The 26541-nt window shown below is 36.0% G+C and overlaps 1 protein-coding gene and 1 long non-coding RNA gene across 2 annotated transcripts; both read right to left on the bottom strand.

Annotated features, from left to right (window-relative positions):
• Positions 1-285: 285 nt before the first annotated feature.
• Positions 286-3531, bottom strand: LOC140179918 (uncharacterized). The gene is made up of 4 exons (XR_011874011.1): positions 2893-3531; positions 2689-2777; positions 2463-2608; positions 286-490 (listed from the first exon to the last, which is right to left on the bottom strand). It is a non-coding gene; the product is annotated as an uncharacterized lncRNA (long non-coding RNA).
• Positions 3532-5499: 1968 nt separating this feature from the next.
• LOC112758374 (protein PIR) lies at positions 5500-24335 on the bottom strand. Its single transcript, XM_025807038.3, has 30 exons — positions 24032-24335; positions 23574-23646; positions 23342-23406; positions 23165-23242; positions 22803-22922; positions 22612-22682; positions 22323-22415; positions 21949-22018; positions 21697-21761; positions 21354-21549; positions 21050-21201; positions 20629-20722; positions 20319-20510; positions 19777-19988; positions 18663-18810; positions 17829-17997; positions 17277-17353; positions 16555-16725; positions 16287-16363; positions 16094-16196; positions 15814-15933; positions 15576-15719; positions 15241-15384; positions 14519-14662; positions 13799-13886; positions 13035-13162; positions 12559-12766; positions 6828-7000; positions 6171-6380; positions 5500-5978 (listed from the first exon to the last, which is right to left on the bottom strand). Exons 1-30 carry the CDS (start codon positions 24083-24085, stop codon positions 5784-5786), a joined length of 3834 nt encoding a protein of 1277 aa, XP_025662823.1. The 5' UTR covers positions 24086-24335; the 3' UTR covers positions 5500-5783.
• Between the last annotated feature and the right edge of the window lie 2206 nt (positions 24336-26541).

Below are 26541 nucleotides of genomic sequence, written 5' to 3'. Positions count from 1 at the left end.
TTCTCCTCCTCATCTTCTGCTGCTTCTTCTTCTTCATTTTCTTATTTCATATTCTCATAATTCTTTTTTGGAGGAAAAAATCAAACAAAGAAAAAAAATGTAACACCCTAACTATCAAAATGTCACGCTTCCAGCTGTGCCACTCTGATAGCTCGGGTATTACGATGACTTTTAAAATATTTAATACTAAAATATGAGCCTGTTTAAAAAAATTAAACCGTATAACCGCTCAAGAGGCTTCTTATCTGATAACATACAACACATTTACAAAACAAACCATAATACTTACAAAAGATACATATACATATATCTACATATTATTAATATTACAAACATTACATAATCAAAATCCTATCCCTCTTGTGAAGACTTGCAAAATTAAAGGCGAGGGAAACATAAAACTAAGATCATACAAAATAATGTCGAATAAACAGAAAATAAATATAACTCTCCTGAAACTCCATCGCCCATATCCTGAAAAGGGAAAAACCTGTAGGGGAGTGAGAACATCGTCCTCGAAAGGGTTCTCACTATAGGGTTACAGAATTGCTATAATAAGATACAAAAATAAAACCGTTTTTAATGTATAGTGATTAATAACCGCCTTATGCTTCTTTTCAAAACCAAAGATTTAATATTCAAAATCCGAAATCCTTTCTAAAAGGGAAAGCTGTTAATTTTTCAAAAATCCAAAAGCTCTTTTTTTTTTTAAAGTTTTTCCCTAGACAGCATAAATGACCAAACTGATCCAAGCATAGGTTCATTAAGTCTATGCTGAACCAATTTGGTTTTTCATACTTTTCTAAACCGAAAACACAACCAAACACAGCATTCAGCCCATCTCATAATCAACCACGGCCCTAGGCCCAAGCAGCTCAATCAACAACCAATTCATCACAATCCAACCAATTCTCAGCCACAAACACAAGTAAGAAGGTTCAAACACAATCAAGCAGTTATATCAAGTAGAGCAATTAGGAATTAACATAACTATTCACATAGGCAAACCAATTATAATATGCACACCCAAACAATGTCATATAAATGCATATGATGCATGCTTGTCCTACTGGCCATGAGCTCACGCGTCGGTTATGTTGCCAGACCCGACTCGGATAAGCGGGATTCAACCTCCATCCTTATCCGTAGGTTCCACAAGCAAGCGGGACTAAACCACCATCCTTGCCCGGAACACGCAAGCGGGATTTAAACCACCGTCCTTGCCAAATAATTTATCAATATGTGAGGGGGACAAAACCACCACCCCTGCATAACGGGTTTACGCACTGAGAAAGCGGGACTATACCACCATCCTTGCCAGGCCTCATCATATTCTCAATAACATCCACAGTCAATCAGACTCAAAATCTTATTTCAAAAATCATTTTTGGCCCACTTTCAAATCACAAACGTATTCAGTTCACATCTTGCCAAGAACCACTTTTCTTAAGTAAATTTTCTTTTCAAAACTTTCAAACAACTTCATAACCAAGCCAGATTGAAAATCTCTTCTGAAAGACTCAAAATCACTCATTTTCAAATCATTCGCTCCATCACTTTGAAATCAAGAGTTATTAATCAACAACCTTGGCAAGGACTCAAGACTTTAGGGAAGAATAACCTGCCTCATTTCTTAAACTCTTCAGAAATTCTCGGAATCATAGTTGCTTAAGTTGAGATAAATTAAAGTAAAGATTTAAAATCAAAACCAAAGCATGTAAGCCAAGAGTTCTGAACCAGTTTCAAAACCAAAATTATTTAAGTCCCAAAAAAACCAATTTCTTTTCATTCTTAAATCAGAAACTCTCCCAAAGGCTCAGAATTGTTTAGTCGAACTTAAAGTCGAACTTAAAGAATGCTTTAAGAGCAACACGAAATTAATTAATCAAGTTCAATTTCTTTCAAATTCCGCTAAACTCACCCAAAGGTACTTCTTTAACCAAACTTCAAAACATAGGCCCCTTCATATTTAAATCAATCGGGAAACATAAACTTTTATTAAACAGTTTAAACTCAAAACACCAATTTATTAATAAATCAAGAACCAATTCATAGAAACTCTCAAGTCTAAATCTTTTTCTAAATCACATTTTAAAACAGAATCTAAATTTTTATGAAAATTCGGCAACATCTTCCCTAAAATTTGGACTTTGCCACCCTTTCGGGTCCCAACCAAACCAATCCTCAACTCCTTTCCAAAGGATTCAAGACCAAATCAGTTTCCAATAAACAAAACTCAGGACTTTAAATACCAAAAATCATTTCAAGCCAAACCAATCAGAAATCTCAATCTCAATTTTAATAAAATTAGACATTATCTCATTCAAGCAGACAACCATATTCATCTAAGATAAACCAAACAATGCATAGGACTTACATAATCACCAGAAAAGCATTTCGCTCGTCATATCAATTTATAACAATTCCACTTTAAAATAAATTAGTTTTATAAAAACCCCTACCTCGGTAAGCGAAACCATAATCCAATCGTGTCAACTGAACTCTTTTCTCTCAGCCCGGAATCAACAGCAACCAAAACCTCAGCTCCGCTTACTTTCTCAATAGCAGAACAGCCTCAATCGTGACATGCAAACTCGATTTCTAATTCCTAAAAACATTAATATCGCGAAAATCTTAAAACCCATAACGAAAAACTAACGATGAGGGTTCGAAATAGAGTACACTTACGGTGACAGCAGAACTGAGCAGCCGCAATCCCGAACCGACTCGGCGGGAGCTTCGACAACAGCTAGAAACTCCAGTGGTTCAACGGCAACCTAAAAATTCGACATGCAAACCTCAGAGCTCGACCCTACGGTAACCAAGATCTCAGAATCTCTAGCCAAACATAACAGAATATTGATTTCAAAGGTTCCGGAACGAAATGCTTACCAAGACGATCAGGGTTCCACTGGCGGTCACCAGCAACGGCGGTTATGGCGGCGGTGACGTCAGCGGACAGCCTAACGGCGACAGAAGTCACAGCGGCGCGAATCAGAGGAACGAATGGCGGCGATGGTGTCCACGACGACGGCACAGCGGCGGCGCTGGTTCTTCCCAGCTCGTCGGGGTTCAGGCTCGGTCTCTCCTCTCTCATCTGGGCTCGACGGCGACACGGGCTTCAGGGAACGGCGACGCCGACCTCTCCTCGCGCGGCCCTCTCCCTGGGTTTTGGTCTTCCTCCGTGACGGCGTGCAGCAGAACGTGATAATCGGTTCGGCGGCAGCAGGCAGCGATGCCATGGTGGCTGGGTAGTGACGTGACGACGGCTGGGCGGCGAGTTCGGTGGCGGATCGGCGGCAGGGCGCAACTCTCCGTCGCTCTCTCCCTCTTTTCCCCCTTCTCCCTTACCGTAGCTCCCCTCTCCTCTCATCCCTTTCTTTCGTTTCTCTCTCTTTTTTTTTTTTTCTTTGTTTTGAGTGTTGGTGAGCTGGGTAGTGAGTTGTGTGGGCTAACCGTGAGTGTAGGGTGAAGTGAGTGTAGTTTAGTTAAGGTTAGGATAGAAAATTAGGTTTAGGTATTTTTTTTTTTGTGAATAACAGGGACAGTAGTGTAATTTTATAAAATAAATAAAAATTAAGATAATAATAAAAATTAAATTAAATATAAAGTATTTATTTGTTAAAAAAATATTTTTTAATTAATAATTTTTAAATAATTTTTGGTTAAATAATAAATACTAATATAGTGAAAATTAGAGATAAGTAAATTAATCTTTTTTTATTTATAAAATAAGGTTAAAATTTATATATTAAAATTAAGACATGAAATATTCATTATTTTTTAATTATAAGGATTCTAAATAATAAATAAGAGTTTACTCAACTTTTATATATAGAATTTCCAAAAATATTATCTTAAATAAATATAATGGATCATAAATAATTTATTAATTTATTTTCAAAATTCGGGATCTTACAAAAAAAATATATAATGTTGCAAAATCAAAAGAAGAACGAGGAGAAATACGACGATGAAGATGAAACACTTCAAAAACGATTTTAGAGTTTGATGTCAAAAAACAATGGAAATCGAGAATAACAAAAAAAGAGAACAGAGAAAAAAGCTCGTAAATGAAGAAGGAGAAAGAGAAGGCAAGAAATTCGAAAAAGGAAACAGAATCCTTTCAAAAATTAAAAATCTGTTAGAGGCGCGTTTGAGCGTAATATCAATTAGAGGACTTGTAAGACTTATATAGGAAAATCACTTGTATGTAGAGATTAATCCTTATTTTATACTCATTTGGGTGTACTTTCGTCTTTTCTATACTTTTTTATGTGTATTGTTATCTATTTATTTTAAAAAAAATAGCAATCATTGTCAAAAATATAGATTTGAATAATTAAATAAAAATAAGATATAATCTCTATTTCCATAATTGATTTCTTTTTTGGGGAAAAAAATAAAGATACGAAGCTAATAAAGGTTCACGTGTATAAAATTATTGAAGTTCTAATATGTTAACCTTTCTTTTGAATATTAGTGGTAGAACAAAATCTAAGTTATAGTTTTAAGAATGAGATAATTAGTTATTAGGATTTGTGGTTTTTATATTTCCTTGATTAGGAACTTTTGTGAAACTTAACTTACCTAAATAAATGTTAACCTTTCTTTTATAAGTGGTATAGACTTTATTCTTCTTGGTCTTTGTTGTGGCCCAGCCCAACTGGCCACATGGCCGACCCAGCCAACACGCGCCTTTGTCGGATCCGGGCGGCCGCTCTACGGGGTACCACGCGCCCGGACCTTGACCCGGACACCTCTCCTCCTGGAAGCCAGCTCACCTGGCAACAACTGGCAAGGAAAAACTTCGTGGAAGGTAGGTCTATTCATGAAGGGCCCACCTCTGACACGGTATATATGGGGAGGGTCCTACCCCTCCCCCAAGGTACGTCACAACACCCTTATTCTCTGCGACCTGCATACTTCCTGACTTGGACGTCGGAGCGTCTTTGCAGGTTGCTCCCCCCATATCATACGAAGAGTTCGGGAAGTCGTTCACTTGCACACCACTCACAGCAGACCCAAGTTCAAGCTCATCCCCACCAATTCACCGGGTTCTATCCCGACCCGTCCGGAACCCTGAGGTACCGAACAGTCTTACTAGTAATACCTGAATACCATGTTTCCTAAGTCCTAACATGAAAGGTTGCGAAGGTGCATAAAAGGATTTTGAACGCTAATCTCATCGTACAAAATTTCACCCATAATTTTTTCAAATATTTTTTGTCTTTGCAACAAACATGCTCAACTACACACACACACATACATTATATATGTTCCTTTTTTTTGTTTTCACTACTGACTAAAAGCCAAATTCAAACTCATATGTGGCTGTTTTGGAGACATATAAGATACCACTTGAACCAAACCTTCAACCACTGATATTAAATACACCCACCTGGTTCGACGACGTGCATGCCAAAATGTTTACAATATTACGAGTTATAATTGAAAGCCCATGACCAAAAAGTGGTTAATATCGTAATAAAGTAAGACTTAAACGCAAATCGAACTGTAGCAGTAATGTATTGATAGATTATATCTTATCCACTACCACAACTCGTAATTAAACTAAGGGGGAAAAAATCAAATCAAATCAATTTCAAATCCCTATAACACATTTTCCTAATAAAAGGCAAAAAGTGCTACTCCACCTAATAGCAACCTCGACTCATTAAACTTTTACATACTATGCTTGCTTTAAATTACATATACACCACAAGGTTACATATATACGGAGAAAGAGGACACGGCACACAATTTGATGGAACACGGATCGGTTATGAACCTTTCTGCGGCAGTGTTTCAAACGCAGATACTGTGTTCTCAAATTTTATGCGATGCAATGGAGCACCACTTTGCTTAATAGCACAGGCTGTCTTTTCTTCAAGCGGACAGCGTGCTTTAAGCATGGAGAATACATGGTTATTTAATCTCCTTGCCTTTTTCATTGCTTCCAATAAGACTTCCCATCCCTGTTGAAAGAATAATAAATGCGATCAATGAAGTTCGATTTCACCTCTAGACATTATAATAGGTTAGTATATTGAAGAAATACACAATAATTATCTAGGCATATGCAGTAATGACTTGATAAATATAACGGATCATAATTACGTAAAATAAGCAAAGGTTCTTTGGCTTTGAATCGAGGAAGAAATATAAACCTGCATAGCAAAGTGTGAGTTCTTATGTGTTTGTATGACAGATGCAGCCTCTACTTCTGCAATATTGAGTATCTGATATGAAAAGTCAAAGAGCTCGAAATGTAGCTGTTGCCCAAGCAAATATATTATAGTGCATCCACCCCAAGCAACTGAATCTCCTAGCCTTTCATGACTATTTGATGACACTTCTGCAGACTCTTCCAAGTATCCCTATGTGGTCCAAGCAAAGACCAAGTCAAACTAAAGTTTAACCAAAAGAAAACAAATAAATATAAGTGTCATGAAACCTAGGCTTTTTGGAATTGCGTGAATTTTTGCATAGGTCTTCTTTCTCTTTTTATTTGTCTTATGCTGATTTTTTTTCTTTTGGGGTCAACAATAATCGAACTCTAGACTTCTTTGTAAGTTTAAGTTGATAAGAAGAGACACATGAATGGTTATATCTCTATCAAGAAGAGTATTAGAGAGAGAGAGAGAGAGAGAAAGAGAGAGGGATATGGACCCGTCCAACCCCACCACAAATGCTAATGCAGAAAGTGAAGGTTAGCGAATCCTATATAACGCCTTAAATGTACTAGAAAACTATTAAAAAGGAAAAGGGGTATATATGTACTTTAAAAAAAAATCAGCATAGTTTTGTGGAAAGTTGCTCCTTACAATTTGGAGACCACTGTATATTCTGTAGAAATCTTTAGAAATTGTAATATCAATGAAGCCTGTCTTGGGCGCAGCACTCCATTTACTACAATATTTATCTAATGCAGCACTGGTGAAAGCTAATGCATACTCCAGGACACTTCCAGTATTCAAGTTAGCTTTGTATAAAAGATCTGTAATAATAATAACATCATCAGCAAAAATAAAATGCTCATTTATACAAGACAACAAAAGTAAATGTACATATAACATAACATTAAGGCCGATATCATCACTAGGAAAAAATGTGAAGAAAAATGGGATAAACACTATAAATCACTAAATTGAAGATGCATGAAAATCTATCGTTGATGATGTGCGAATAGCAAACTGCACCTAAAAAATTTCGAGGCATTTTTCATGTTTGGGAGGGTACAGTCACAAAAGCAAATCACTTTGGAGCTTGCAGCTCTTTTGTTAGAAATTCCATTTTCAATTTTTTTGCCATCAATCTGGCATGGAATATGTCCAGAACCAGAACAGCTATCTCCACCACATCATACTGATAGAAGGTTTTATAAATAAATATTGTTTGTTCCTACTTCTGTTTATTTAATTTCCACCATCTTTTTGAAATACCTTGTACTTTAAACTATGCTTCCTCCTGTCATAATCTGAGCTAGTTTTCGTGAAGGACAATGTTGTAAATGACTCAGAGCTGGAAGTTTAGTTAGTAGTGTGGTTAGTTAGTTGAGTAGTTATAGTTAGCTTGCTTTACTCTTTCTGTGTATATATACCTCTTGGTTTGGTACTGTTTGTAATTCAATTCAGTTTCATAGATCATTACAATTGTTTCTCTTTTACTCTTGCTTACTCCTTCTCTGTTAATCTCTGTATTCAACATCATCTACTGCATGTTACAGCAGTTTCTTGCTGCACAAGCATTGCTTCAAGAACTCCTTCATGGTATCAAAAGCTGAGGATCAAAGACACATGGCAGACTCTGATGAAGACTCAGGCAACTCCAACAAATCAAATGCTCAAATCACACCTCAAACAATTGCTTCCCTCCCGTCTAATTTCTTTCAACAAAAACCCTTCAACCCAATTGCAGACAAATTGACAGAGACAAATCATAAGACTTCGCAACAAGAAGCACTATTTGCAATTTGGGGGCAAGATCTGCAAGATCATCTTCACCAAAATTGAATTCCTCTTCAATATGACTCACCAGAAAATCAAGTTGCAGGTATTGAAACTTCAAAGGATAAGCAATGGCACCAGGATAATTATAATATGATTTCTTGGATGCTTGCTCGATGTAACAATCAAGAATAAGATGGTTGGATGTACATTTGCTTTTGAAATTTGGGCAAGGATTGAAGACTATTTTGCAAAGTCCACCAAATACAAGATCAAGCAATTGAAGACTCAGCTGAAGACCATCAAGGTTTGAATGCCTCTGACTATATCTCTCAAATCAAGAACATTGCAAATTCTCTTACTGCCTTGGGAGAGCCTCTTACCTCTGATCAATACATTGAAGCAATCTTGGAAGGGCCAAATGAAGACTATCATGTTTTATTGACTATCGTTAATTCTAAATCTGAGATGTTCAGCTTAGCTGAAGTGGAAACTATGGTGCTCACACATGATGATATGAATGAGAAATTCAGAAAACCTGGTAACTCTATGTTTCAGGCATATATTGCACAAGGTTCTTTTCCACAGATTCCTACCAATCTGAGAGCTAATGGTGGAAGAAGAGGTAGAGGTGGTGGATGTTTTGGCAGAGGAGGTAGATCCTTCTATGGTAACAACAGACCTCAGTGTCAAGTTTGTGGTACGTTTGGTCCATGTTGCATGGAATTGTTTCCATCGATTTAACCAAGAAATACCACACCCTTCTCAATCCCAATTTAATAACTCAAACTCATCCAATTCATCTTCAAATCTGTCAACCATAGCATCACAATCCAATTCTTCTTACACCACTCCTTTACCACCAGCAACATCATTCCACAATCCATCTGCATATCTCACTGTTCCTAGCATAGTGTCAGATCCTTCTTGGTACCCTAATACAGGTGCTACTCATCATGTGACCTCCAATCAATCCAGTATGCTTACATCTTCAGAATATCTTGGTCCAGAACAAGTTCAACTTGGTAATGGCTTAGGTATTCCCATATCACATACAGGTAGTTCTTTTCTTTATGCTATAAATTCAAGATGGTGGTTTTCTCTACAGAAATTAACACATTGTCCACAAATTACCAAAAATCTAATTAATGTTTCTATGTTTGCCGAAGATAATTGTGTTTATTTTGGATTTTATGCTTATCATTGTGCTGTGAAATGCCAGTTTACACAGAAACTCCTACTACAAGGTTTTAGAAAGAATGGACTTTACCAATTTGTGCCAAAGAATTGCTCATCCAATCTGTCACCGCATGTTTTAGTTGTCTCTAGATGTTCCTTTGATTTGTGGCATAAGAGATTAGGTCACTCAGCCACTAAAACTGTAAAAACTATATTGAATAAGTGTAATCTTACCACATCAAATAAAATTCCAGATTCTGCTATTAATGTTTGTGGAAACTGTGCTCGTGCTAAGATGCATAATCTTCCTTTTCCATAATCTCTTACAACAATACTGCCCCACTATAATTGGTATATTCTGATGTTTGGGACCCAGCACCTTTGATTTCTCACCTTGGTTTTAGATACTATGTAACTTTTATAGATGCTTTCTCTATATATACTTGCACTTTTCTATTGGTTAATAAAACACGGGTTCTTAATGCTTTCAAACACTACAAGATATTTATGGAAAGACTAACAAATTGCAAGCTTAAAGAGTTGCAATCAGATAATGTGGTGAATACACCTCAAAAGCTTTTGCAGATTATATGGTGCAAGAAGGGATACATCACAGGTTTTCTAGCCCATATATCTCTCAACAAAATGGTAGAGCTGAGAGAAAGCATAGACATCTCATCGAGATGAGTTTGGCAGCTTTATGATTCATTGGGATGAAGCTGTAATGACAGCAACATACCAGATAAATAGACTTCCTACTGAGGTATTATCTAACAAATCTCCTTTTGAAGTTATTTTTAACCAATTTCCAGATTATCAATCTTTAAGGGTTTTTGGTAGTGCTTGTTTTCCTTTGCTTAGGCCATATAACAAAACTAATCTTGACTTTAGATAGCAAAAATGCATTTTCTTGGGATATGATTCTCGGTATAAAGGGTATAAGTGCTTAGCAACCAAATGGACAGATTTACATTTCAAGGAATATTTTGTTTGAGGAAAATCAATTTCCATATAATGAGTTGTTTAATTCTTGAACTTCTACAGTCTTACTTAAATCTGACTTAGTTATTCCCAGCATAGGACCTCTAATTAGTGTTCCACAACATGATACAAATAACAATATCCCTGCAAATTCAAATTTCTTGTCTAGTACTAATCCTCAGGATCCTTTCACTAATTCTAATAACCATCCTACTATTTCTGCTAATTTGCCTAAATCTGTCCAAAATGATAATTGCAATGTTGATAACTGTACTCCTATTATTTCTCCTAATCCTAATCAGACTTCTATTGATCACAACACTAACATATCTCCAACTAGTGACACTATCCCTATATCTGGAGTTCTTCCTTCTTCTAATCAACAAGAATCTGCTAATGCCAACACTAATATAACTTCTGACACAAGCACAAACACACATGCTATGCTAACTAGATCTAAAATTGGAACTTCTAGGCCTAAGGTGTTTATTACAGATGTGACCACTAATTCATATGATGAACAACTTCCTAAGACCGCTAAGGTTGCTCTTCAATTTCCTCAATCGAAAAGTGTTATGAAAGATGAGTATAATGCCCTGCTTAGAACCAATACCTGGACTTTAGTTCCTAAGCCTCAAGATGCTAAGGTTATAGGATTTAAGTGGGTTTATTCTATTAAGAAAAACCCTGATGGAAGTGTGCAGAAACACAAAGCCAGACTAGTTTCACAAGGTTTTTATCAAGATGAGGGGGGCTTTGATTTTGATCAAGTCTTCAGCACAGTGATTCGACCAACAACAATTAGGACTGTATTATGTTTGGCTTTATCCAGAAATTGGGTAATTAGACAGTTTGATTTTAACAATGCATTTTTAAATAGTAACCTTCATCAAATTATTTACATGAAACAGCCAATTGGTTTTGAACAACATGCTGAGACACATGTTTGCAAGCTTAACAAATCTCTCTATGGCTTGAAACAAGCTCCTAGAGAATGGTTTCTTAAGCTTAGCAACACTTTATGTACTTTTGGTTTTCAGAATGCTAAAACTGACACATCATTGTTCATTGGAAAAACAGCATCTTCTACTATGTACATATTATGCGATGTTGATGACATTATTATAACTGGTGATAAATCTGATGAAATCAGTGATATGATTAAGAGATTAGATGTTGTTTTTGCCCTTAAAGACTTAGGGGAATTGATTTACTTCCTTGGTATACTGGTTCAAGTCAATTGCACCTTTCTCAAACCAAGTATATCAAAGATTTACTTTCTAAACTTGGCATGGCAGGGGCTAGTTCAATGCCTACTCCCATGATCTCTTCACTACAACTCCTATCTAGTGGTTCTGAAAAGTTTGAAGATCCAAGTTATTTAGAACAATGTTGGGATCATTGCAATATTTATGCGTCACTAGACCTGATATTCGCTTTGCTATTAGTAAGATCAGCCAGTTCATGCACTCTCCCTTTTTGGCACACTGGAAAGCAGCCAAGAGGGTGCTCAGATACCTTGAAGGGACCAAGGATCATGGTCTTGTTCTTCACAAATGTCAACACTACGGCTGTATGGCTTTAGTGACTCAGATTGGGCAACAGATTTGGAGGGCAGAAGGTCAGTTTCAGGTTTTTGCATTTCTTTAGGTGCTAATCTGATTTCTTGGTCTTGTAGGAAGCAAGCAACGATTAGCAGGTCCTCTACAGAAGCAGAATTCAGGAGTTCAGCATCTTGTGAGGCTGAGCTTGTTTGGCTTAGGAATCTGTTAGAAGAACTTGGAATTCGATTGCCTACTTCACCTACAATCTATTATGATAACTTGAGTACTGTGTTACTCACTGCTAACCCTGTGATGCATGATAAATATAAACATTTTCAGTTGGAGGTTCAATTGATCAGAGATAAATTGAGAAAGAATGCTCTTCATATTATGCATATTCCTAGGACAGATCAAGTGGCTGATATCTTGACCAAGCCACTCTCTGCTGCTACATTTGAGAAGTTGAAGCACAAACTCAGAGTCATACCAAGGTCTGACTTGAGCTTGAGGGGGGTGTGAAGGACAATATTGTAAATGACTCATAGAGCTGGAAGTTTAGTTAGTAGTGTGGTTAGTTAGTTGAGTAGTTAGAGTGAGCTTGCTTTACTCTTTCTGTGTATATATATACCTCTTGGTTTGGTACTGTTTGTAATTCAATTCAGTTTCATAGATCATTACAATTGTTTCTCTTTTACTCTTGCTTACTCTCTTCTTCTCTGTTAATCTATCTATGTGTTCAACATCATCTACTGCATGTTACAGCAGTTGCTTGCTGCACAAGCATTGCTACAAGAACTCCAGTTTTCAACTATCTTCTTAACATCCAACACGTGCACCTTATATTTTATTTTTACTGGGGAATACGGCAAGTCAACAGAAAAGGAAGTTGGAAATCATCCAATTACCTGCTGCTTCTGCTTGCTTTGACATGATGTGGAAAGAGGTAGGAGAAGGGCAACCAGGATATGAAACCATCGCAGCAGCAGTTGATTTAAAGAGACTAACAACAGGGCTGTCACCACTATCTTGAGTAGTTAATATTTGTCCATCGGCTCCAGGAAGTAAGCCCAGCCAAGGAGCAGTTTGCATGAAATTCTTAGTATCTATTTCTCTCTGTCACAGATCCAGCATATTAATCATTAAAGAGAGCAACAAGAAAACATTGAAAAGAAAAAATCACAATCTCTTACAAAGAAGAGATGCTGAGTCCTTGAGTAAAGAGAAATAAAAGGTTATTCCTCCCTATTTGCAAGGGATAAAAAAGCCTTTCTCTGAGATTTACTTGTTCGATCTTAGTGTCGAAACAAAACTTATTTATTCACTCACCCAGCTATGTCAAAACAAATGATAAATAAATTGATAGCTGCACTAGGTTACTGACCAATACAATATCTAGAAGCCCCATCCAGTATAGTACACTTCCAATCTCTTTTATGCCATGAAGAACCTCGGCTTTCAGCGCTGATTTTGTCTCCCAATTAAGATGTTCTTTCACAAGTCTGACACACCCTGCAGAGATAATCAAAGAACTAATTTCACAGATTTGATCATGTATGTGCTGTACTGGGTTTCATAGTAAAGATATTTTGTTTACGAGACACTACGAGTGATGACAGTGAAATATAGCTGTATTAATGCATTTCTAGTAAAACATTTCTGTGCTTCAAGGTTTAATTGTCCTCCACCAATGATCTCCAAATTCAAAATCAATTGAGTACTTTTGACTCTAAAGCAAGACCAAGAAAGAAGCCATATATACATACAAGGACAAGGAAATATATGCTACTAATAATTAATGCTCATTTTAGAAAGTCAGGCACCCTACGATTAATGCCTATCTTACATGAATTCAGAATGCGGTACAATACATGCATATCCAAATATAAGAACTATTAGCATAGGTTATGTAACAAAACATGCCCTGATTTTGTGAATGATTCTGCTTTCTGCACAAATATATACCGAGTTTTTTGGAATTTCCGTGACTATTGATTAAGGATAATTTTCTTTCAAGATGTGATAGAACTTTAAATTTTTTTTTTTTTTTTTTTTTGATGATTTGATAGAACTTTACATTTAAACATCACAGAAAAATTTCAGACCAAAAAAAAAAAGGTACAGTGAAAGGAAAATGTCATCTTGTACCTGTCACACCTCCATCAAAAGGCAGAAGTCCAATTGATTTGGGTAAGGATTCTTGTAACCCTGTGATCATTGGTTCAAGCAAAGTTATCTGAAAATGGCAGGCAGTACATTGTCAGTGAGCCACCTCTAGATTTTCTATAATATAATGTAAAAAATACAGACACGAATGACCATGCACCAAATTCATAAATGTGCAATCCATAACTCAAAATCAGTACCCAATATGGTTAAAACAGCTAGGAAGTTTCATTGGGTTCCTAAGACGAAAAGAGGAGGAGTAAGCTAGAAGGTTTAAAAAAGGGGCATGGTAAAAGATTCTGACACAACTATTTAAGTTTCTCTGAAATTCAATGTGGATCTATATTTGAATTAATCCATGATCTAACATGTTGCCACTAATATCCCATTGCACTGAGCATATCATTTTGAACCTATCAACACATGAATTCATTCAATGTTCTAACTCATTTTCACATGTTTATTCAGAATCACCTCATCATTTCTCCAACAATCCAAAAAATTCTGTACTACATTGCCTGTTACTGACAGATGGCATAGGTGTCTTAGATATGGATGCAATAGTTCTGTGTTATGATAAAAGGTTTACCCTTGATATGTAAAAAATTTTCATCATAATAAGCAAGGAAGATTTCAGGAGTTTTCACAGATCAGCAAGTGTCAGTCAAACTAACTCATTTAGCCGACATAAAAATGAAATACCTTGTTTGATATGTGATCAAGAAGAGCCCTAATAAGCCAAGGTAATGATCGGGATCCCAGAAGTCGAACAATAGAAAACATGTGAGGCATTCCAAAGAATCCACTATGCAATCGTGCAAAACTTTGATGAGCAGAATTCAAATCCTAGCATATAGAGATGGAGTAAAATGATAAGAAAGTGGTATGTCTCTTTCAGAAGATTTTTATAAAAAGGGGGAACCAAAACAAGAGGGGAACTTGTATGCACAGAAAGAAATTAGTAAAACACTAATACAGATACACAAACATTCACTTCTTGCTCTGTCACATACACTATATACACATATAAATATAGATATAACTTGATGTGTGTCAAAAACAGAAACTAATACAAAAAAACACAAAAGAATGATAGTTTAAAAAGAGGGGGGCAGGGGATCTGGAAAAAAATGCTCTGAAATCCAAGAAATTTGGTCAGACTTCCATTTGGCACATTTATATCAAGGTTTCACACAAGACACGTACATTGTTAGACTTCCCAATGGAAATCAAGATAAACAAAATTGAACAGAGACACCAGTCTAATAAACTTATTTCACACACACATATGTATTCAGTTGTGCTAAAAATGGAAGTATCTGTATCTTATGTTTACCATAGCATAAGATAGTTAAGCAATCGACACTATTACAATTGATTTTCAAATATTCTTAAATGAAAATTGCTGCAACAGGAATGCGTACTTGAGTACCACAATAGAAACTAGGCTTAGCAGAAGGTATGGATGGCTTTTGAACAGGAACAGCCTTTGATGATCTGATAAAACGTTGAGTGGTGTTGCAGAGGATGAAATTTGGCAAAAAATCACTTTGCATCTCAGACCAAATCTAGCATGCCAAAAAAATAAAGACGACCTTATCAAAATGCAGGAAACGAATCAATTCTGAAATCAGATTGCGGTTTCTGCAAGAGGACTTAACATTAGAAAAATAATGTTAATTCTCAATGCAAGATGTCTTATTAATGCACAACGCAGAGAGACATCAAGCTAAAAGATCCTTAGTATGAAAGGATATACCTGTGAGGCCAGTCGGCTAGAAAATGAAACAAGAGAAATGTTTTCCTGCATCTCATTCAACATCAAACTGAAAGAGTCAACAGAAAGATCTCTCGACAGTAGTTCGTGTGAATGTTTTAGGATATCCAATAGCTTCTCTACTTCCTGAAATAAAATAGTAGAGTATCGCTTTAGTTAATGGATTCTGAAAGAGGAACATAGTTGTTGGCTTAGGGAAGTGGAAAAAAAGTAGACTAACCACTATGGCACACAGATCCTGACACTCAAATCGATCAAACAGAAACTCAATATTTTCACGGAAAACTTTGTTCATCCGTTCGGTGATCAAACTTCGCAAATTAATCATCCTTCCAAGCAACTGTGCATCAAATGATTTTGATCATATGAAAGAATAATAGTTACTCAAATTTAAACTATATCCCAAAAAAGAAAAAAACAACAAAACAATACAAGATAACCCATCGATCCACCAAAGCAAATCTTCGGAGGTAAAAGTTTATATGATGTAATCCATTAACCTTCACTCTAGTCATTTTCAACAGCATATTGAGCCTTATAGGCTGCACAGAATACTTTTCTGCATTGTCTGAGGCAAAGAGGAAGGAAGGATCAAGCAATTCACTGCACAATTTTGGCACCAACGGTGAAAACAGGTTAGTACATAAAATAATCAAAAGTAAATCTGGATAAGTCATTAGAAACCCAGCCTACCTTGCTGCCCAACTTTTGTAATATGTGAAAATGGTTTCACACAATTTCGAAACAAATATATCAAAACAATGATCCACCTGTCAAGAAAGGTTTGATCAATTGCAGGAGCATGGAAAAGAGAAAGAATACAAGTTACTTCCATTAATTTACTATACTTTAGATTATAGAATATGAGGACTCTACACCTAAAAGAAGCTGTATTAAAGATTATAGTACTACACAAATTCACTAAATAATCATTTAACATTGTGATGGAAGTGTCTAATACCTCAGCTTCAATTTCATCATACAGAAACCGTTGCTTGAGCAACACCAATGCTTGCTGAGCTGAATCATTATAGATATCTAGTGGAATCAAAACACTCTCAAGAAGACCAGAATTTGGTGATTCAAGGACACAATCCACCAACATCCATGGAAGAGAACATTCAATTGGAAACTGCACGGAAACATTTTGACCAATTTTAGTACAAGCATGGTGGTAGAAAAATAAATTCATGGAAGAAAAATGGGAAAAAAATGAGAGAAAAGTAAGCAGGCCATGAGTCAGGCAGTTAAAGCTTGAAATGCAGTAGAATAACCAAGTTCGAAATGTAACATTAAAAACCCTAAAATACAAAAATGGCATCTTGTCAGCATATGTAAATTCATAGAAAGCTATAAACAAGTGTGAGGAAAGATCAGATACACAACATATACCAATCATCTTTCTTATATTATTTTTATAAAACACAAACAAACAGAAAGAGGGGGAAAATAAATGAAAACGAATCCATGTGAAGCCAAGCAATAAGCTCTATTACACATTTCAAGCTGCTAGCTTACCGTTATTTGGTCATGTAGTTCAAATACAAATGAGTAATAGATTCTGAGTGAAAAACTGGAAAATATGTAGCAAGTAGCAATGATATTTTTTACACTGCTCCCATCAAGGAGTGTTTATGGTGAAAAAGATGTGTAGTTCAAATAATCTAGTGGTGTGAGTATTACCTGAATTACTCGCGAAGACTCTAAATAAAATTCCCTAAACCATAAGAAACCAAGATCTGTCAATGTTGCAACTGTCACTGCAAGAATCATCACATAAGTTAGTTTACACTAAAAGTAACAAGGCAATGAAGCAAAGCATTCTAAATCATTTAACTGCTTCAAATGATGTTTTATTCCAATGCAATTCTGTTCATAATCAGGCATATGTCAACCCCACTACAAGTGTTCTTTACTATTGTTTCAATTATTGGGTAGTGTTCTAGTTACACTTCTGTTCCATCAGACAAGAGTGGGCTAAGCCCTTGGATGGAAATGGTGCAGTGTGAAGCCAGGAGTATTTGTGCAACCATATGATTTTTGTTAACAGAGATGTGATAGAGAATATACAATTTCCAAACTAGCTTCCTAATACTGGAGATGAACCATTTGGAGCTCGGGGCAGCTAGATTGAAGAGACTGTTGGTGTAGGTTTTGGATCTATCAATGGATAATGGGCCCAAAGGATGAGTCTTTGTCACAATATATATTCCAGGGTCAACAAAAGAGCATTACCTGAGTAGTCCAAAATATGAAGGAAAAAACCAAGCTTGTAAAAAAAAGTCTCCAGCTGTTTTAAATCATTAACTGGAATTTCTGAGCCACTGTTACCAAAGAGTCCGCCAGGCCTCCGTAGGTTACCACCAGAAACCACCTCATATATTAAGAATTGCAAGCAGTGCACCTGTATCATAGATATTAATTAAGCAATTGGAAATTCGGTGGAATACTCAGTAGGTAGAATATCATCACTTTCAATGTTTGCATTCAAGTATATGTAAGACACAAAAGCAGGATGTACATGACGTGTATGCATAGGATGGACCAAATATCGATTAATAAAAATAAATAAATAAAAAATAAAATTAAAAAAACAACAGAAATCCACTAAAAGAACTCCAAAAGCAGCACAAGCAGGGATGTAGAAGCTTTTCATGACAATGCTCAATACACTTCTCCTCTAACAATATCAATCAAACAGTGTGAATACATGGAAACCTGAAGGAAATTTCGTACATAAGGGCAGAGTTTTAAAATCTAATTTAAAATTTAGAAACAAAAATTGAGAGAGAGAGAGAGAGAGAGAGAAGGGGGGGGGGGGGAGAATGCATGATTCCATAAATGACTTTCTAAGTCTCTGCAATATTTCAAAACAAAGCTGCATATTTGCTTTCTATTAAATCCCATATGCAAGCTTGCTAGTTCAACAAAACATCTACACAAAAAGCAGAATTCATAATTAGCTTTGATAAGAATTCATATGAATATCGCTCTTCAAGTGTAAGCATATCAAGAATCAATGGGTACAAGTTATACAGCACAGTTCAGAAAGCAAATTTGAAAGCAAACCTGAGCAGCGGTAGGGGCAACTGCCCTTGGATAAAATATGTTTGCTCTACTTTCTTCACCTCCATGGTGTGAGGACTGTAACTCGGATTCAGACTTGTTTGTATTAGCCATCCAATCAGCTGAAAGGGTCCTCATATCCGAAAGAATCCTAAAAGTACACATTAGGGTGATTGAATCGAGTGATTTAAGTTTTTTAAGCAAGAAACGACTATTATATGATGCATACTATTCAATCACAGAACCACTTTCAAAATTCTATCAGGAAGTTAACCATCATAGAAAAAAATTCATTAAACCATCAAATATTGTGTTTTAGAAATAAAAATTGACTTCAAAAATGACTGAAACAAGTGCAAAATTGCAAATTTGAAAACCATGGCCACTCAATTGTCTAAACTCTACCAGAGAAAGAGAGAATGTTTTCCCAAATCTCAGATCACTTATGTACTTTCAACAAGTTGTCTCTCTTGATCCTATCTACTTCCTCAGACATAAAATTGTATCTTCAAACCAACCCTTTTTCAAGTTGCCTAATGAAGAAAATATATTTCTGATACACAAAAGTGATGCTATTGTAACATACCTTATATATGGTTTAGGGGAAAGAAATAGAAAGTAAGGGTATTTTGGGCGTGGAAAGTCTTGTAACTAACTCTGCCAGCTTCACACAGTAGTGGTGTTTGTTAGAGGGGAGAAGGAGAAATAACATTCTATATAAGAGAGGAGAAGAGAGTTAGAGGGAAGGATCTTGGAAATTAGGCTGGGCAGGACCCTGTGGCCTCTCAAATGCCACCATCTATCATTCTTATTTCATTCTTTATATTCAATAACATCATCACAGAGGAGAGCATGATACCTCAATGATACCATTCAGCCCCTCAGCTTCCATTCCATCTTCTATTCTCCATTCTATCCTCTGCATTATCTACTAGCTTACAGTTACACTATATTCTGCTATATTATGTGCATTATCTGTTTAGTTAGCTGCAATGGTACGAGTACCTTAGAGTTTCATGACACCCCAGGAGCAATTTTAGGACTTTCATGAATAGTTTCAACATGAAGCTGCAAAAACTAACTATTTTATACAATGTCACGTGAAATTGGATCCTACCTAGACAGGTCCTTCTTCTTTCTAAAAGTAGTCCGTAACATAGAAGCTAATGTGTTTTGGACGAAGTCTTGAACCTCAGCATGTATTGTTTCCCATAAAGCCTCAGCAACCAGTGTATCACACCGCTGCATCATAGATCCAACACTCTTTATGTAGCTTACAAGTTCAACCAGTCCTCTCCTTTCTTCTGCAGTGTAATTATATCGTACAACCTACGAGAAAACATTTTGCAGAAAAATATTTCTCCAAGTTATTTTGAAGCTAACTTTGACTTAAACCAGATTATGGTAACTAGATTCAAAGCCGTAAATAGTAAAAAGGGACCCCAGAGCACAAGCATCCCATGTTTTGCAGAATCCGGGAAAGGGTTGCACCCAAAGGGTATAACAGCATAACCTAATAAATGCATCAGTGGGTGATAAATGCTAAGTGGTTAATTAACAAGCTCTTAGCTAATATAATAAACAGGTTAATCAAGTGATAAATAGTAAAATTCTTTGTCATCAACATGAAAATAAAATTGGCATCTTGAGCATCCTCACCTTTTCATAATCTGAGAATGATGGGGATGCATCCTTGCATGGTCGAGAAAACTTCCAAGCACATTGTTCCCAGATGCGTGCAGTCCATCTGCTTAATAGCTGAAAACCTTCAACAATCATATCATACATGTTACCCTTTACTTCTTTGCTCCAATCAACATCAGAGCCATCAGTTGACTTCAACAACAAAAGCTGCAAAAACATAGTAGCCAGTTTTAAATGGTATGAAGCAATTAACAGAAAAAAAAAACAAATAAGATTTCAAAAAGAGCTTTTCTTTTGCAGCCCAGGCAGAGCAGAGGTGCAGCACCTGATTCATTGCTGAAGCAAAACGAATTGTGAAATCATCATGCTCAGCACGAATTGCTCCAATATGATTGATGATCAGATAATGTCTCTGATATGTGTCTCTCATGTCAAGGTTACATTCTAAAGGTACCACAACAAAGGCACATCATAAGTTTATGAAAAGATCTTGGATTGCAAAACTATACCGAACCCAAGACATATAAAAACAGGTAAACCACAATAAACGATATAATGAACCATATAATAAAACTATCCTAAGTATGATGTGTCACATTCATAATAAACCATATGCAGTGAAAGTGACAACAGGTAAGCCACAAAAGAATGGAAAATCTATCCCTTCATGGAATGAAATACTGGTTCAACAATTACAAATCAGCATCAGATTATGTGTAAAAACACAAAAACAATTTGAAGGATATTCTTGTGCCTCGCGAGGTGGAAGTTCATGAGGTGCTGGAAGGGTAAGAAGTCGAGTTTGGGAAGAAAATTTTGGAAAATATGTTGATAATTCCTTCAAAATTGCAGCAGGAGACAGATGCAGATCTGGAAATGCAGGAATGACCACATCATTCTGTCAAAAGTGAAGAGAAGAGAAAAATACACATTTAAACTTCTTGACAAGAGAAAAGAATTCTGTGCAAAATTTTCACATAATCTAATAATAACATTTCTTTCATAAACCAGTTGATAGAATGACATCATCACGTACAAATACAATAATACCTTAAATATATTGATCAGTCTGTTGATTTTCACCCTCTTGTACAGAGACTCGCTATCTTTCTCTGATGATGTCACTAGGACTACAAGAACGGGCAAGACACGCAAGAGTATGTGGCGCTCTGGAAAGAGAAGTGCAAAGTCCAATTCCAGAGACTCTACAACAAAGACTATAAGTACTTGAAGAATGTCTTCCACACTATTTCAAGTCAAGGAATCGAAGAAGAACTGAAAGAGGAGAATAATAAAAATGGTGACATGCTAAAAACTAGTTACAGATAGGTGTTCTTAGTTCTTGTTTGTAACATTATGCCAGTACATCAAATAGATATCATATATAGGATACTTGTTCACGCGGAACATCTCAACATGCAGGTTCAACAAGATAGCCCATCTTGTGCTCAAGAAAATCTGCACACACAACTAAAATGTCAAACACAGCTCACCTTTGGTTCGGCATGGCCAAAAAAATGTAACAATACAAAAGCCAAAAACAAGGGGAAAATTTTGGGATAAATTATCTCTTAAGCAATCAACAACATAATAAATTCAGAGCATTCAACATGCCATAAACAAGGAAATATCAATAATTAAGTACCTGTAAATCATCCAACTCTTCCCTCATTGAATCAGTGTCTTGCCACTGACCGCTGACTTGTGTGAAAGTTCTGAAAAGTAGAGAAGAAAAATTAAAAAGAACAAATGTGAAATTTCACCAAGTAGTTTTAAAATTTCTAAACTGATCAGAAAGGTGTTCGCATGATTATTACCCTAAAGATTACCATGCAGATCATATATAGTAGAAAGCTTGCCAATGTTCTGAGTGACTTTTATAGTTTCACAAATTACTAAAAGACGAGTCCATATTTCTAAGATCAGATACATTGAAAAGCAGAGGCAAACTGAACTCAAGAAAATTTGAAGATCCTGAACTTGACGATAAAGTGACACAGTCAGATATTAAATACTTACCTTTTATACCAAGAAAAGTCATTAGGTATGCTTGCCTTAGCATTTTTAAGATGATCAAGTTGCACCAAAACATCAAGTAACTTCAACATAGACCTGGAGTCAAGAATAAAAATATCATAAATATAACGACACAAATTGTGTGAAATGAAAGGAGGGAGTGGCCGCCCAGTGATATAATCCAATAGGATGTTGAAGATAAGAATGCCAATAAGGTTATCAATTAAAAGATAAAAAAAATAAAAGGAAAAATAAATAAATAAATAATAAATGATGAAGCACCATAACACACCACAAATGAGATATTGTAGGGCCATTAATGCGTCGCTCAGGCCGAGAAAAACGTTGCATATCAGCAGCTAACTGCATTCAAAATGACATAGACAGATATACTTAACATGCTATATCTGAATCTATCAGTTTCTGAAAAGGAAAGAAAAAATTAAAAAAAGGTCCATACAACAAGTGACCAACATCTCATACCTTTGATGAAGCTGATGCTTGCCATCGCTGAATTTCACGCAAACGACTCATTTCCAAGTCCAGAACTTGATATGTTTCCAAATATAAATCAGCTTGACTTTGCTTCATCGAATCAGGAAGCTGCCCCATTGTGGCAAAATGTATAAATTACAAGAGACAGTATACATGTATGGAAATGAAAAACTTTGAAATGTACCTCCCCTCCAGAAGTTTAATAGTGTATGTTATCAATAAACCAAAAGTGATATAGAAAATAGCTGTGTGTAAAACATCATGCTGCATTATGTAAAGCTATCAATTAAGTAGTGCGACTTTTTTCACTTGCAGAATGACAACTAGATGTAACTAAAGAGAAAATTCACCTGTGGAAGGGCTTTGACACAACTGCGATATGTGTAAAGCACTGATGCCATTTCCTTCCCCTCTTGGGTAAGGATGTTCTACATTGTTTTCATATTAGCAGTAAGAAATTTATAATTAAAAAGAAAATGAAAATCATCTAACAAACAGATCTAAGTGTTAGCCCAAAAGCAGAATACCAGCTGATTGAGAGCTTTCGTATCCTCTGATAGAGATAATCGGTATGCAGAAACATCGCTATACTCTACAAAAGGAGGCCAGTACATGATAATTACTAGGCAGCCATGCATTGCATATTTGTAATTCGAAAAAAAGGCTGAAATGCATGAAGTGTTTAAGAACAATAACAACACAAGTTCATAAAATATCCATAAAAGAACAATGGAAGCATAAACAACAGGTCAACAGTACCTATTGGACTATCTGTTGCACCTCTCTCAGTTGACACCCACACTCCAGGTCCCTGCACCTCAGGTTGCTCGTCCTACAACATTAGGGCGAAAAAAAAGGACTCGAATATAGTTAAACAAAAACCTCAAGTTCCTATAAATAGGTTAATTTAGAACTTCAACATCAAATTGCATTCCACGCAAATCTAATAGTCACGGATCAGTAGTTTGTTTCAGTCGTGATTTGACTACTAAACATTTCGGATAGGACGTCTAAAACAAGCTTGTGCAACTTATAAAAACCAAATTGAAAATTTCTACAATTAGAATCAGCTGGGATTAAGTAAATTACAGAAGAATCAGAGTATGAACAATGCAAAGAACTATCCATAAGCGAACTTCAAGTTAAGCAACAAAATTAAGTAGGAAAATGTAGCAGAAATAAAATTGAAAAGGAAGAGAAAAATGAAGTGTTGTTACATCAAGCGAGAATGTGGAAAGAGCTGCAATGGCTTCCTCAACGGGCACAGCCATGGCCGTTGCGATTGTAGAAGTTGAAATCGAAGGGAAAAACAAAGCGTGAGATCAACTACAATTGATTTGGTTTGTTTTTCTCTCTCCCTCTTTCTCTAATTCTCTAAATCTCTCCCCACTTCACCATTCGGTTGGTACATTGGAGGACCCTTCAATTGCAAGGAAGAGCAGGTATGATGTTTTATGTGGACCATAATGCCCTCCTACTCTGCTGTATTTTCCGTTATACTTTCTGTGTTCTGTCAGGTATGCAGCATAAAGCAGATTTATGTTATAAAATAACTAAATAAGAAAGATAAAATAAAGAAATATAAATGAAAGACTCTAATATTAATATTCACTAATATTAATATCATCCTACTATAATAATTATGATTTATATATTAATACTATATTTGTAATATGAAGAGAAAGAAAAGCTTCGTAGAGAGAGAAAAGAAATGCTTTTTATTGATGTGTTATCATCAGATACATAAGCCTCTATTTATAGGCATATATGATAGTAGTTTTTCAAACTACATTAAATAACATTCTCTTTGGAAACATGAGCCTTGTGGAAAATGGACATCCACCTTAGGCTATCTTATCACAACACTCCCCCTTGGATGACCATTTAAGATTATTGCCTCGTTAAAACCTTACTAAAGAAAAACTCAGTGGGAAAAAACCTTAGTGAAGGAAAAAGAGTACAACATCCTTTAGTGATAGGGACTGCCTCATTAAAAACCTTGTCAAGAAAAACCCAATGGGAAAAAACCTGACCAAGGAAAAAAGAGTAAAGTCTCCCCCTCTTGTCAACATCAGTTGATGTCTCGAAATCAGCGCATCCCAATCTCATATACCAATCTTTCAAAGGAGGATTTTGGGAGTGACTTTGTAAATAAATCTGTCAGATTGTCACTTGAGCAGATCTGTTGGATATCAATTATCCCTTGATTTTGAAGATCATGAGTGAAGATGAATTTGGGAGAAATATGCTTTATTCTATCACATTTGATGTATCCGCTTTTAAGCTGAGCAATGCATGCTGTATTATCTTCAAACAGGACAGTTGGAGCTATCTTATGATCAATCAGTCAACATGATGACAGAATATATTGAATCAGACTCCTCAGCCAAAAACACTCGCGACTAGTTTCATGAATCGCCAGTATTTCAGCATGATTAGAGGAGGTTGCTGCTATCATCTGTTTCGTGGACCTCCATGATATAGCTGTACCACCATATGTGAATAGGTATCCTGTTTGAGACCTCCCTTTATGTGGATCAGACAGGTATCCGGCATCTGCATAGCCAACTAGTTGTGACTTGGATCCTTAGGGATAAAACAATCTCATATCAACCGTTCCATGAAGATATCGAAAAATTTGTTTGATTCCACTCCAATGTCTTCTGGTTGGAGAGGAACTATACCTTGCTAGTAAATTCACCGCGAATGGTATGTCAGATCGCGTATTATTAGCAAGATACATTAGCGCTCCAATGGCACTAAGATATGGTACTTCAGGACCAAGGATATCTTCATTTTCTTCTTTAGGACGGAATTGATCCTTTTTCACATCCAAAGATCTTACGATCATTGGTGTACTTAATGGATGTGACTTGTCCATATAAAATCTTTTCAAAATTCTTTCTGTGTATGTTGTTTGATGAATAAAGATCCCACTTTTTATATGCTCGATCTGCAGGCCGAGACAAAATTTAGTTCTTCCAAGATCTTTCATCTCAAACTCTTCTTTTAGAGTTTTTATAATTGTTGGAATCTCTTCAAGAGTCCCAATGATATTTAAATCATCAACGTACACAGCAATTATAATGAACCCAGATGTAGTTTTCTTTATGTAAACACATGGGCATATATCATCATTCTTGAATCCGTTTTTGGCCAGATACTCAGTAAGACGATTATACCACATTCGTCCAGATTGCTTTAGACCATATAAAGATCTTTGCAATTTGACTGAGTATAACCCTTGCGAATATTCATTGGATGGTTTAGATATTTTTAGTCCTTCAGGGACTTTCATATAGATATCACGATCTAATGAGCCGTATAAATAGGCTGTTACCACATCCATTAAATGCATATGCAGTTTATGATATGCAGATAAGCTGACCAAATAACGCAATGTTATCGCATCCACTACGGGGAAATACGTTTCTTCATAATCTATACCGGGCCTTTGTGAAAAACCTTGTGCCACAAGTCGAGTTTTGTAGCGCACAACTTCATTTTTCTCATTTCGTTTTCTCACAAATACCCACTTATATCCAACAGGTTTTACATCTTCAGGTGTACGGACTACAGGTCCAAAGACTTCACGTTTTGCAAGTGAGTCTAATTCAGCCTTCATGGCTTCTTTCCATTTTAGCCAATCATTTCTTTGTCGATATTCTTCAACTGATCTTGGCTCAAGATCCTTACTTTCATGCATGATATCTAATGCCACATTATA

The sequence above is a fragment of the Arachis hypogaea genome, chromosome 16 (genome assembly GCF_003086295.3).
Source record: "Arachis hypogaea cultivar Tifrunner chromosome 16, arahy.Tifrunner.gnm2.J5K5, whole genome shotgun sequence".
NCBI lineage: Eukaryota > Viridiplantae > Streptophyta > Magnoliopsida > Fabales > Fabaceae > Arachis > Arachis hypogaea.
This window is presented reverse-complemented; position numbering and strand designations above follow the sequence as displayed.